General features: G+C 44.6%; 1 protein-coding gene across 1 annotated transcript in view; it reads right to left on the bottom strand.

The window, feature by feature from the left end:
- Nucleotides 1–13333, bottom strand: part of LOC129869628 (sec1 family domain-containing protein 2-like) — a 196470-nt gene that overhangs the window by 80448 nt on the left and 102689 nt on the right. Inside the window, exon 5 of the mRNA XM_055944215.1 lies at nucleotides 2013–2316. Coding sequence (XP_055800190.1) covers nucleotides 2013–2316 — 304 coding nt within the window. The remainder of the gene's footprint in view (nucleotides 1–2012; nucleotides 2317–13333) is intronic.

Genomic DNA, 13333 nt, shown 5'->3' with positions numbered 1-13333 from the left:
ATCCATACTTAAATCCCTCATTTCAGACTCTCCAGGTGTGTGTCAAATTGCTAGTATTTTTGTTCTCTTTGTCCACTTCTTCTTCTCCTCCTCTCAATCCCTTCTTTCCCTGAGAGGTTGAGTAAATGTCTATTCTCCCGCTGAGGACATGGACCACGCCTCCACTTCCTGTACCCCTCGATCACCAGCAGCTGATGTTGGTAAACAACATCCCCTCTGACTAGGAGACTCGCAGCTGTTCCTGGGTTTGTTGATTCTGTGAGTTTGTGTGTCTGTGCGGGCATGCATTTCTGTGTTTGTGTGTGTCTTTTGTTATGTGTGCGTGTGTGTGTACGTGTGCATGTGTTGCATGCATGCATGTGTGTGTTTTAAACAGGCCATTAGTGCAGCATCATGCTTGTCTGTAGGAGGGATGCGATGCTCTTCACTGTGTGTCCCTGAAGGCGGTTGTTAGGAGGGTCAGAGTGTAATAAACTGTTAGCCTGCCTTTAACCAGCTGTGTGTCTGTCTGTTCTGCTAGTCACTCTGTCCGTATGCTCATTCAATCCTCCTCCTGTTATTTAATCTGTTAGTTTGTGTATGTGAGTGTGTGTGTGTGTCTGTCTGTACAGAATATGTGCTGCATGTGTGTGTCTGTTAAGCCCAGGCGGTTTACTGTAGCCAAGGGAAACAGAAAAAGGGGATTTGTAAAAACATTGTTCTCATGGCGACCAGGTTTCACTCAGCATCTGGTTTCTATTTGATTCCTTTAATTGGGATGAATGTGACAATCAATGTTATTCTCTGCTGCTTGGACAAAGACGGACCCCTGACTCATATTACACACAAACCATTTAATCTGCAACCATAAAAACCAAATCAACACACAGACGGACACGGATACGCACACACTGCTAAGATAAAGTATTCTCTTTCTCAGACACACCTGGTGTGCATTTACAGGGTCATTTCTAGTGAAGTGTTTACAGAGAGTCACGTTTTTAACATGGGCTACATCTCTGGACCAGCGCCTGCCAGGAGGCCCCTTAGCCAAATAGGACAGAAAGAGAGAAAAATAGGCCAGAATTCTTCCTTAGCAGTTTTACAGTGAGAGGGAGAGAGGGAGGCAGAGAGAAAGAGAGCAAGGTAGAGAGAGAGAGAACAAAGAGAGAAAAGGACAGAAGAGAGAAAGAGAAAAGGAGAGAGAAGTAGAGAGAACATTTTGATAAACAGAGTGAGAAAACTACCCAACCATGTCCATGTGTGTGATAACCGTGGTAATAATAAGCAGTGTAATATTTCCAGGTGTTTGCTAGCTAGAGAATGTAAAGAGTGGGCCAAACTAAAAGCAGCACTAATTATGAGCTATGTGGCTGGGGAGGACTGTGTGTGCAGCTTCAAGGTCAGAGAAACTCAAACTGGGGGAGGTACACTGTGACATGGAGGTACAGAGCTAATTCATCATTCCCAGAGCTGGCCACAAGCCCTGCTGCCACACAGACACACAGACCAGTTGGAGACACACAGACCTGTCCAGACAGAGAGAACAGTTCCAGAGAGACCAGCTCCTGACCTCTAGATTGTAAATGTTCTCACGAAGTACATTGCAAGCGGGCAGGGCCCAGCAAAGCTAAGACAGTATACAGGCACCAGGGGAGAGGTCAAAGTGCACACACACACATACACCCTCTGCAGCAGGTTCCCACAGTCATGTTTGTTACCATGTGAACTGACAGGGGTGTGTGTGTGTGTGTGTGTGTGCGAGAAGCGGGAGAGAGATGGGGTGTGAAGTCGCTAACAGTCCTTCTACCATCAGCAGCACAGAGGTACAAACAACTGTGTCTTCTCCATCTCTCTGCTACCATATGAACAGTTAACTGGGGTCATTCTAGAATGACTATAAAGTGGTGATATGTTGCATCTGGTTCAGCTTCGTCTTATCGAGAGCATGGTGTAATTTATGGTTACAGTATTAGTGTTCAGCATTGGTGTGCTTCTGTTAAGGTTTTATTATGGTTGTGTTCGGTACTAACCGGTGAGTTTCTGCAGCAGGGGGCTGAGCTCCGCCTCTCTGGTGATGACCAGGGTGAGTGCTCCAATCAGCTCCCTCTCCACCTTTTCCTCCTCCTCTTCATCATCTGCAATCTGGGCCTCTCCAGCCAGTGAGTACAGGTAGACAAGCAGCACCAGCAGCTCATCAGGACCACACTCCTCCTCCCCCGACCGGGACCCTGAATTGTACTCTGAGCTGGACCCCTCCTCACCCTTAGCAGCGCGAGGTTTCATCAGGGGCAGAAGCTGCCGCAGAACACCAGCAAAGTCAGAGTCTCCCAGAGCCTGCAAACCACACAGGATACACAGAGACATTTTAGAGATATGAAGTAGAAACTACAAACTGAGTAACACAAAACACATCAAATCACCACACACATACAATGCCTTCAGAAAGTGTTCACACCGCTTGACTTTTTCCACATTTTGCTGTGTTAAAGCCTGAATTTAAAATGCATTAAATAGAGATTTTGGGTCACTAAATTGAAAAGAAGTGAAAAGGAGGAAGCCTGTACAGAATAACAAATATTCCAAAAAAGGCATCCTGTATGCAATAAGGCACTAAAAGTAATACTGTAAAAAATGTGGCAAAGAAATGTAAAAAAAAAACACGTTATGTTTGGGGCAAATCCAACAACATCACTGAGTACCACTTCATATTTTCAAGCATGGTGGTGGCTGCATCATGTTATGGGTATGCTTGTCATCGGCAAGGACTAAGGAGTTTTTTGAGGATACAAAAAAACATAGTAGAGCTAAGCATAGGCAAAATCCTAAAGGAAAACTTGGTTCAGTCTGCTTCCAACAGACACTGGGAGACAAATTCACCTTTCAGCAGGACAATAACCTAAAACAGAAGGCCAACTATACACTGGAGTTGCTTACTAAGACAACCTTGAATGTTCCTGATTGGCCTAGTTACAGTTTTGACTTAAAAATCGTCTTGAAAATCTATGGCAAGACTTGAAAATGGCTGTCTAGCAATGATCAACATCCAACTTGACAGAGCTTGAAAAATGTGTTAAAGAATAATGTGAAAATATTGTACAATCCAGGTGTGGTAGCACTGCTATGGAAAATTTTGAAGAATTACAATACCAACACAAAGTCAATGAATGTGTAGATCGGCATATTTTGGCATTTGCTTATTTTATGACTGAGTAATCCAGTTTTATGGAAATATTTGTTTTACTTTTCTTCATTGTGCATTCATTTTATGATGCAACTGTGTATAAGAAATCATTGACCTGTTCATTGGCATGCATACACACACAGAGCGTGTGTTTTTGTACTGTTTAGGAGCAGTGACCTGTTTCTCGGTGTTGCTGTGAGTGAGTTTGCTCCCATGCTGGTTCTGCCTGTCCTGGCCCACATGATTTTCATACAGCACAATATACAGCCTAACAGTCAGAATGAGCTCATACCCCTATTAACCAGGGGTGTGCGTAGAAAAGAGTGAGAATGAGAGGGAGGAGAGAGAGAGAGAGAAGGAAAGAACGTGAAGGAGTGAGAGAAGCTGCAGTCGGATGCCTCTGTGGATAGATGACAATTTAATGAGTGTTAAGACCTCAATGTTCCTCCCATCAAGACAAACAGGCTCTCTCTCTACCCAGCTCCTATCGCTGAGCTCTGAGCCCTGGGGCCTGGTCTGGTCCACTGAGGGGATCCGGTGTCCAACCCATCACAAACTTCCTCTAGGCCAAGGAGAGGGGAGTCAGCACCAGGACTGCACTAACTGCCTTTGAGAGTGTGCATGTGTGTGAATTCAGACATGGCTCCTTATCCACAAAGCTTCTGAGAGTATGAGTGCTGATCTGTCCATATAATCTTATTCATTATGAGAAAAAAAGCAAAAATGCTGCTAGATCAGCACTCCCACTCTCAGACCCGTTGTGTATACGGGCCCTGGTCTCAAGGGCCCAAGGGCCCAATGATCCAATGACCATCACAGTTGGCACTACCCTCTAGCAGCGTTACAGGTGAGAACTAGAGTCTAAACGTGCTTGATATCTATCCAGGGCAAGTACAGGGCTCCCGAGTGGCGCAGCGGTCTAAGGCACTGCATCTCAGTGCTAGAGGCATCACTACAGACACCCTGGTTTGAATCCAGCCTGTATCACAACCGGCCATGATTGAGATTCTCATAGGGAGGCGCACAATTGGCCCAGCGTCGTCCAGGTTTGGCCGGAGTAGGCCGTCATTGTAAATAAGAATTTGTTCTTAACAGACTTGCCTAGTTAAATAAAAAACATATTTTAAAAAAAGTACATGATGCATGACTGTAGTGTGTCAGAGCTCTGAGTCTCCTGTTCTCTTCCAGCTAGGCCTCAGCCCCAGCCAACCACCGCCCCCAAGGGGTATTCAAACACACAAACCAAATCACAGAACACATTTTTCTCCTTAAACATTGTGAAATCAAATACTTCTCCAAGCTGCACTCAAAACTATTTGCCAAACAATGTTTGGGCTCTTTCCCTTCTTTTCTCCATTGTGAGTAGAGAGTAGAGAAAGTAGAGAGTAGAGTGAGGAGAGAGTAGAGAGGAGAAAGTCGAGAGTGGAGGAGAGAGTAGAAAGCAGAGAGGAGAGAGTAGAGAGTAGAAAGTAGAGTAGAGAGGTTTCAGGGTTTCATGGTAAGACGAGCAGAGTAAATACCCTTTCTCTGTCATCACTCTGTACTCTCAGCAGAGAAACCATTGATATCGTACTGCTGTCAGTCCACACATGTCCAGGAACTCATCTGTACTGAGAGGGAGTCAGGAGCAACACAGGAGGCTGAGAATGACTTGGCCTGGATATTGAAGCAGGTGAAGGGTAGGGGAATGGGTTCTATGGCCCCCTGGAGTTTCCCATGTGATCTGACCAGGAAAAACTCCTTGCCATGGTAATAAGACAGCTCTACATGTGATTCACCCTGACCTGTAGTCATGGGATCTGTGGAAGGTTAAAAAATACCAAGTTTCTGTGTGTGTGTGTGTGTATCTATCTTTCCTATTTACCCATCCTGTTTGTTGTTCTACCTCCCACTTCTGTCTCACCGCTTCCTCTAGCCTTCATAATTACTCTTACTTTCACCTCCATCGCGCTGCAAATGCACACTCTCTCTCTACTTTTGGTTTTCACTGGACCTTTTATACTGAACAAAAATATAAAAACGCCAAATGTAACAATTTCAACAGTTTTACTGAGTTACAGCTCATATAAGGAAATCAGTCAATTTAAATAAATTCATTCGGCCCTAATCTATGGATCTCACATGAGTGGGCAGGGGCGCAGCAATGGGTGGGCCTGGGCGGGCATAGGCCCACCCATTTGGGAGGCAGGCCCACCCACTGGGGAGCCAGGCCCAGCCAATCAGAATGAGTTTTTCCCCACAAAAGGCCTTTACTACAGACAGAAATACTCCTCAGTTTCATGAGCTGTCCAGGTGGCTGGTTTCAGACAATCCCGCAAGTGAAGAAGCCGGATGTGGCGGTCCTGTGCTGGCGTGGTTACATGTGGTCTGTGGTTGTGAGGCAGGTTGGATGTACTGCCAAATTCTCTTAAAATGATGTTAGAGGTGGCATATAGTAGAGAAATTAACATTAAATTATCTGGTAACAGCTCTGGTGGACATTCCTGCAGTCAGCATCCCAATTGCACGATCCTTTAAAACTTGAGACATCTGTGGCATTGGGTTGTGTGACAAAACTGCACATTTTAGAGTGGCCTTTTATTTTCCCCAGCACAAGGTGCACCTGTGTAATTATGCTGTTTAATCAGTCAGCTTCTTGATATGCCACATCTTTCAGGTGGATGGATTATCTTGGCGAAGGAGAAATGCTCAGTAACATGGATGTACTGTAAACCAATTTGTGCCCCACATTTGAGAGAAAAAGCTTTTGTGCGTATGAAACATTTCTGGGATCTTTTATTTCAGCTCATGAAACATGGGATCAACACTTTACATGTTGTGTTTATATTTTTGTTCAGTGTACTTCTTTTTTTTATCCCACTTTCACTTTATTTCCCCTCCATCTCCCCACTCACTCTATAGTTCTTTCTTTATCCTTTGTGTGTGTGTGTGTGTGTGTGTGTGTGTGTGTGTGTGTGTGTGTGTGTGTGTGTGTGTGTGTGTGTAAATCTCAGTCCCTTCAGGAGACATATAAAAGCTGCTGTCAAGCTGGTTGCTGTGGCGCCAGGACAGGAAATAGAGGTATACATATGGAGCTTTAAGATTGACTGCAGCTTTCTCCCACACGACACACACCAACACACACTCCACAATGCTTGGCACTCAATCACTGCACTATGATTAACACTACAGAGGTACAGTACCACTCTCACAGCAGCTTAGTCCCCTCCTGTACTCCCTGTTCAACCACGACTGAATGGCCATGCACGACTCCAACACCATCATCAAGTTTTCTGAAGACAACGGTAGTAGGCCTGATCACCGACGGCAAGGAAACAGCCTATAGGAAAGAGGTCAGAAAGGACGCCCCCATCCACATCACCGGGGCTGTTGTGGAGCGGGTCGTGAACTTCAAGTTCCTTGGCGTCAACTCACTAAGAACTTAACATGGTTCACACACACCTGCACAGTCAGGAAGAGGGCATTGGCAGCGCTTCTTCCCCCTCAGGAGGCTGAATAGATTTGTCATGGGCCCTCAGATCCTCAAAAGGTTCTACAGCTGCACCATCGAGAGCATCTTGACTGGCTGCATCACTACTTGGTATGGCAAATGCGTCGCACTTGATCGCAAAGCGCCTCAGAGGGTAGTGTGGACAGCCCAGTTCACCACTGGGGCCGAGCACCCTGCCATCCAGGACAATTATATCAGGCGGTGTCAGAGGATGGCTGGAAAAATTGCCAAAGACTCCATCCACCCAAGCCATAGACTATTCACTCCGCTACCGTCTGGCAAACGGTACCGGGTTTCGGACTAACAGGCTCCGAGACAGCTTCTATCACCAAGCCATGAGACAGCTAAATAGTGAATTAATGGTACCCAAACTATCTGGACTGACTCTCTTGCACTAACCCTAAGCACACTCACTAGACTACACACACACACAACCCATACACATTCATATACCGACAACACAAACACACACACTTTTACAATCATAATTTGCTCCTGCTACTCTGTTCCTTACTTTACTCTTATTATTATCTATTATTATCTTACCCTGCCTTCATGTACATATCTACCTCAAATACCTTATTATTATCTATCCTGTTGTCTAGTCACTTTACCCTGCCTTCATGTACATATCTACCTCAAATACATTATTATTATCTATCCTGATGTCTAGTCACTTTACCCTGCCTTCATGTACATATCTACCTCAAATACCTTATTATTATCTATCCTGATGTCTAGTCACTTTACCCTGCCTTCATGTACATATCTACCTCAAATACCTTATTATTATTATCTATCCTGATGTCTAGTCACTTTACCCTGCCTTCATGTACATTTCTACCTCAAATACCTTATTATTATCTATCCTGATGTCTAGTCACTTTACCCTGCCTTCATGTACATATCTACCTCAAATACCTTATTATTATCTATCCTCGGACTATACGAAAGAGCGGTTGAACAGACTGGTAATAGGGGTTGCAACAATGGCGGCAGATAATTTTAGAAAGAGAGGGTCCAGATTGTCTAGCCCAGCTGATTTGTACGGGTCCAGGTTTTGCAGCTCTTTCAGAACATCTGCTATCTGGATTTGGGTGAAGGAGAAGCTGGGGAGGCTTGGGCTAGTAGCTGCGGGGGGTGCGGAGCTGTTGGCCGGGGTTGGGGTAGCCAGGAGGAAAGCATGGCCAGCCGTAGAGCTTATTGAAATTCTTGATTATCGTGGATTTATCGGTGATGACAGTGTTACCTAGCCCCCGTGCAGTGGGCAGCTGGGAGGAGGTGCTCTTATTCTCCATGGACTTTACAGTGTCCCAAAACTTTTTGGAGTTAGAGCTACAGGATGCAAATTTCTGTTTGAAAAAGCTAGCCTTTGCTTTCCTGACTGGCTGTGTGTATTGGTTCCTAACTTCCCTGAAAAGTTGCATATCGCGGGGACTATTCGATGCTAGTGCAGTCCGCCACAGGATGTTTTTGTGCTGGTCGAGGGAAGTCAGGTCTGGAGTGAACCAAAGGCTATATCTGTTCTTAGTTCTACATTTTTTGAAAGGGGCATGCTTATTTAAGATGGTGAGGAAATTACTTTTAAAGAACGACCAGGCATCCTCGACTGACGGAATGAGGTCAATATCCTTCCAGGATACCCCGGGCCAGGTTGATTAGAAAGGCGTGGTCAGGATAGTATCTATGAGGGTGCCCATGTTTACGGATTTAGGGTTGCTACCTGGTGGGTTCCTTGATAATTTTGTGAGATTGAGGGCATCTAGCCTAGATTGTAGGACTGCTGGGGTGTTAAGCATATCCCAGTTTAGGTCAACTAACAGAACAAACTCTGAAGATAGATGGGGGGGCAATCAATTCACATATGGTGTCCAGGGCACAGCTGGGAGCTACAGGCGGCAACAGCGAGAGACTTATTTCTAGAGAGATTCATTAAAAAAATTAGAAACTCGAATTGTTTGGGCATAGACCTGGAAAGTATGACATAACTTTGCAGGCTATCTCTGCAGTAGATTGCAACTCCTCCCTCTTTGGCAGTTCTATCTTGATGGAAAATGTTGTAGTTGGGTATGGAAATCTCAGAATGTTTGGTGGCCTTCCTAAGCCAGGATTCAGACACGGCAAGGACATCAGGGTTGGTGGAGGGTGCTAAAGCAGTGAGTAAAACAAACTTATGGGGAGGCTTCTGATGTTAACATGCATGAAACCAAGGCCATACAATGGCTGACAGACAATGACTCCAACAGCGCAAAGCCAAGGTATTGTGTAATTCTGACAGACCGTTAACTGGTCATACCAGAGTGACATCCCTAAACTAGAGCCAGACATCCATGCCCCTGTACCTCCCCCTCCCCTCTGACGGAGCCCTTCTCCTCAGCCTGCCTGTCACGATAAAAGTCTCCACATGACAGGCTCTAAAAGTATGCTGCCAAATCCAGGTAAAGTTTTAGGTCCAGTCTGTAAAAATAGACTTATTTTAGTGGCTGTCGTGATAGCAGCCCCAAACCAGACTGGACCTGGTTGGTGTTGTCTGCATAGTAGTGGATCAGCGAATCACCAGCAGCAAGAGCAACATCCTTGATATATACAGAGAAAACAGTGTGGCAGGTAGCCTAGTGGTTAGAGCGTGGGACTAGTAACTGAAAGGTTGCAAGATCGACTCCCCGAGCCGACAAGGTACAAATCTGTCGTTCTGCCCCTGAACAAGGCAGTTTAACCCACTGTTCCTAGGCCGTCATTGAAAATAAGAATTTGTTCTTTAACTGACTTGCCTAGTTAAATAAAGGTTAAATAAACAAATAAACTGCAGTAATAGCCTAACAGGAAGATGTAGCCTGCTGGCTAAACGCTAACGTTATTATTACACACCATTACTGGATCAACTGGTCCTGTCACCATGCACTAATGCTTTCATTACTGGATCAACTGGTCCTGTCGCCATGCACTAATGCTTTCATTACTGGATCAACTGGTCCTGTCGCCATGCACTAATGCTTTCATTACTGGATCAACTGGTCCTGTCACCATGCACTAATGCTTTCATTACTGGATCTACTGGTCCTGTCGCCATGCTCTGATGCTATCATTACTAGATCAACTGGTCCTGTCACCATGCTCTGATGCTATCATTACTGGATCAACTGGTCCTGTCACCATGCACTAATGCTATCATTACTTGATCAACTGGTCCTGTCACCATGCTCTGATGCTATCATTACTAGATCAACTGGTCCTGTCACCATGCTCTGATGCTATCATTACTGGATCAACTGGTCCTGTCACCATGCACTAATGCTATCATTACTGGATCAACTGGTCCTGTCACCATGCTCTGATGCTATCATTACTAGATCAACTGGTCCTGTCACCATGCTCTGATGCTATCATTACTGGATCAACTGGTCCTGTCGCCATGCACTAATGCTATCATTACTAGATCAACTGGTCCTGTCACCATGCTCTGATGCTATCATTACTGGATCAACTGGTCCTGTCACCATGCACTAATGCTATCATTACTGGATCAACTGGTCCTGTCGCCATGCACTAATGCTTTCATTACTGGATCAACTGGTCCTGTCACCATGCACTAATGCTTTCATTACTGGATCAACTGGTCCTGTCACCATGCACTAATGCTTTCATTACTGGATCAACTGGTCCTGTCGCCATTCACTAATGCTATCATTATACACAATTACAGAATAACCATGGCATTGGTAACAACGGTAATATTAGGGCGTGCAATTACTGAAATAATACCACTACTTAAAATGTTCTCTCTCTCTCTCATCCATCCATCCATCCATCCATCCTGAGGTTCATAAAGCCTCCATCTCACCCAATCACAAGGCTGGGGCCAAACCCCTCCCCCGGGCAAGCACAGCGCTGCGCGGCCAGCCTGAACAGGAAACCAGCTCCAGATATAGTCCCTAGAGGAAGGTGAGTGTTTCAGATGGAGCTGAGCTAACCAAAACCAGGCCCTGAACACTCGCTGCTGCTGCTCTGCACAATGAACCTTTTTCTGGGCCCAGGAGCAGAGAGGGGGAGACAGCGGGGAAGGGACGGGGGGAAGGGACGGAGAACCAAGTTTTAGGGACAGATTGGAGAGGTTCAGAGCAGGACACTCTACACTGGTCGAGAGTCACTTTTCTTTGGATGACTGACAGCTTGCCATCGCTATGGCTACGAGGATGAAAATCTATTTAGAATTTGACTGAAACGGACACGCACGACGGGCTCACACAACAATTTGCATTCACAACAGACATATGCAGCTGGAAGAGAGACAGGCAACATGCTGACAACATAAGGCATAAATCTTGAGATGAAGAGACGATTAAGTTCTCAGAGCTAAATTCTAGTGAGCATGGTTAGCTTTTTATTGATTTGTTTTTAGCAGAAAAGGAAAACATAATCAACTGCAGCCACACTCCAAAGAGAGCAGCAGGGCTTTGAACATGTAAACACCACCAAAACCAGGACAAAAACAGACACACACACACTGCAACCCACACAGACAACCATGACGAATATGAATCCAAGCCCATTCACCGGAATCTCTGTTTACCAGAAAATGGAAATGTTCTATTCAGTTGTGTTGGAAATGGAAAACTAAAGTTTATCTTTGTCTCTTTTCAGGGCCATTACTCTGTCCAGTGTGAGAGGTGTGGATATCAGTCTTTAGAGGAGAGCAGAAATACGACTATAAACACTGACTACTAGCACTGTACACACTCATACTGTAGATGAAATGAGGAAGAATGGTTGAGAAACTGGACATAGAGCTTACCTATACACAGTAGTTCTAGTGTGAGTGTGAAAGTGTAGTGCACAAACAGGGCATTGCTTTCTATCTCTGACACATTTGCATCTGGCCAGCCTGCTTACAATATAAAACCAAGAGGGAGATAAGAGAAGCGAGCCGAGAAGGGAAATGGAATTGCATTAGAATATCTCTACTCATACATAGATAGACATAACAATGACGGAAATGCACCATAGCATCTATATTCAACTCTTTTCTTCGTGCTTCTAAACACAGTCCCTCTCCCTCCCTCCTCCTCCTCTCCTCCCCCATCTCCCTCCCTCCTCCTCCTCCTCCTCCTCTTACTTCTGTGTTTTGGATCGTTGTCCTGTTGCATCACCCAATTTCTGTTGAGCTTCAATTGGCGGACAGATAGCCTTACATTCTCCTGCAAAATGTCTTGATAAACTTGGGAATTCATTTTTTCGTCGATGATAGCAAGCTCTCCAGGCCCCGAGGCAGCTCCAAACCATGATGCTCCCTTCACCATACTTTACAGTTGGGATGAGGTTATGATGTTGGTGTGCTGTGCTTTTTTTTCTCTACACAGTGTTGTGGCTTTAACCAACATCTCGTATCTCGTTTCATTGATTGGACTCTAGGTTAGCGTACTCCTCACTCCAATTAGCTTTTGGAGAAGTCAATACTTTTCCCAACCTACACTGTGAATGTTTAAATTATGTATTCAATATAGACAAGAAAAATAAAATAATTTGTGTGTTATCAGTTTAAGCAGATTGTCTGTTGTTTTGACTTCGATGATCATATCTAATTTTATGACTAATATATGCAGAAATCCAGGTAATTCCAAAGGGTTCACATACTTTTTCTTGCCACTGTAGGCGTACAGAGGCCCATTATCAGCAACCATAACTCCTGTGTTCCAATGGCACGCTGTGTTAGTTAATCCAAGTTTATCATTTTAAAAGGATAATTGATCATTAGAAAACCCTTTTGCAATTATGTTAGCACAGCTGAAAACTGATGTTCTGATTAAAGAAGCAATAAAACTGGCTTTCTTTAGACTAGTTGAGTATCTGGAGCATCAGCATTTGTGGGTTTGATTACAGGCGCAAAATGCCCAGAAACAAAGCACTTTCATCTGAAACTCATCATCGTCTATTCTTGTTCTGGGAAATGAATGCTATTCCATGCAAGAAATTGCCAAGAAACTAAAGATCTGGTACAACGCTGTGTACTCCTCTCTTCACAGAACAGCGCAAATTGGCTCTAACCAGAATAGAAAGAGGAGTGGGAGGCACCGGGTGCACAACTGAGCAAGAGGACAAGTACATTAGAGTGTCTAGTTTGAGAAACAGACGCCTTATAAGTCCTCAACTGGCAGCTTCAATAAATAGTACACGCAAAACACCAGTCTCAACGTCAACAGTGAAGAGGCGACTCCGGAATGCTGGCCTTCTAGGCAGAGTTCCTCTGTCCAGTGTCTGTTCTTTTGCCCATCTTAATCTTTACTTTTTATTGGCCAGTCTGAGATATAGCTTTGTCTTTGCAACTCTGCTAGAAGGCCAGCATCCCATAGTCGCAAAAGGAAAAATACAAATACAAAAGGGAAAATAAAGAAGCATAAATACAGGTTATATTTACAATGGTGTTTGTTCTTCACTGGTTGACCTTTTCTTGTGGCAACAGGTCACAAATCTTGCTGCTGTGATGGCACACTGTGGTATTTTACCCAGTAGAGTTAATCAAAATCGGGTTTGTTTTCGAATTCTTTGTGGATCTGTGTAATCTGAGGGAAATATGTGTCTCTAATATGGTAATATATTGGGCAGGAGGTTAGGACGTACAGCTCAGTTTCCACCTAATTTTGTGGGCAGTGTACACATACCCTGTCTTCTCTTGAGAGCCAGGT

This window comes from Salvelinus fontinalis, chromosome 14, assembly GCF_029448725.1.
Source record: "Salvelinus fontinalis isolate EN_2023a chromosome 14, ASM2944872v1, whole genome shotgun sequence".
NCBI lineage: Eukaryota > Metazoa > Chordata > Actinopteri > Salmoniformes > Salmonidae > Salvelinus > Salvelinus fontinalis.
The sequence above is the reverse complement of the archived record's forward strand: the minus strand, read 5'-3'. Positions and strand labels throughout refer to the sequence as shown.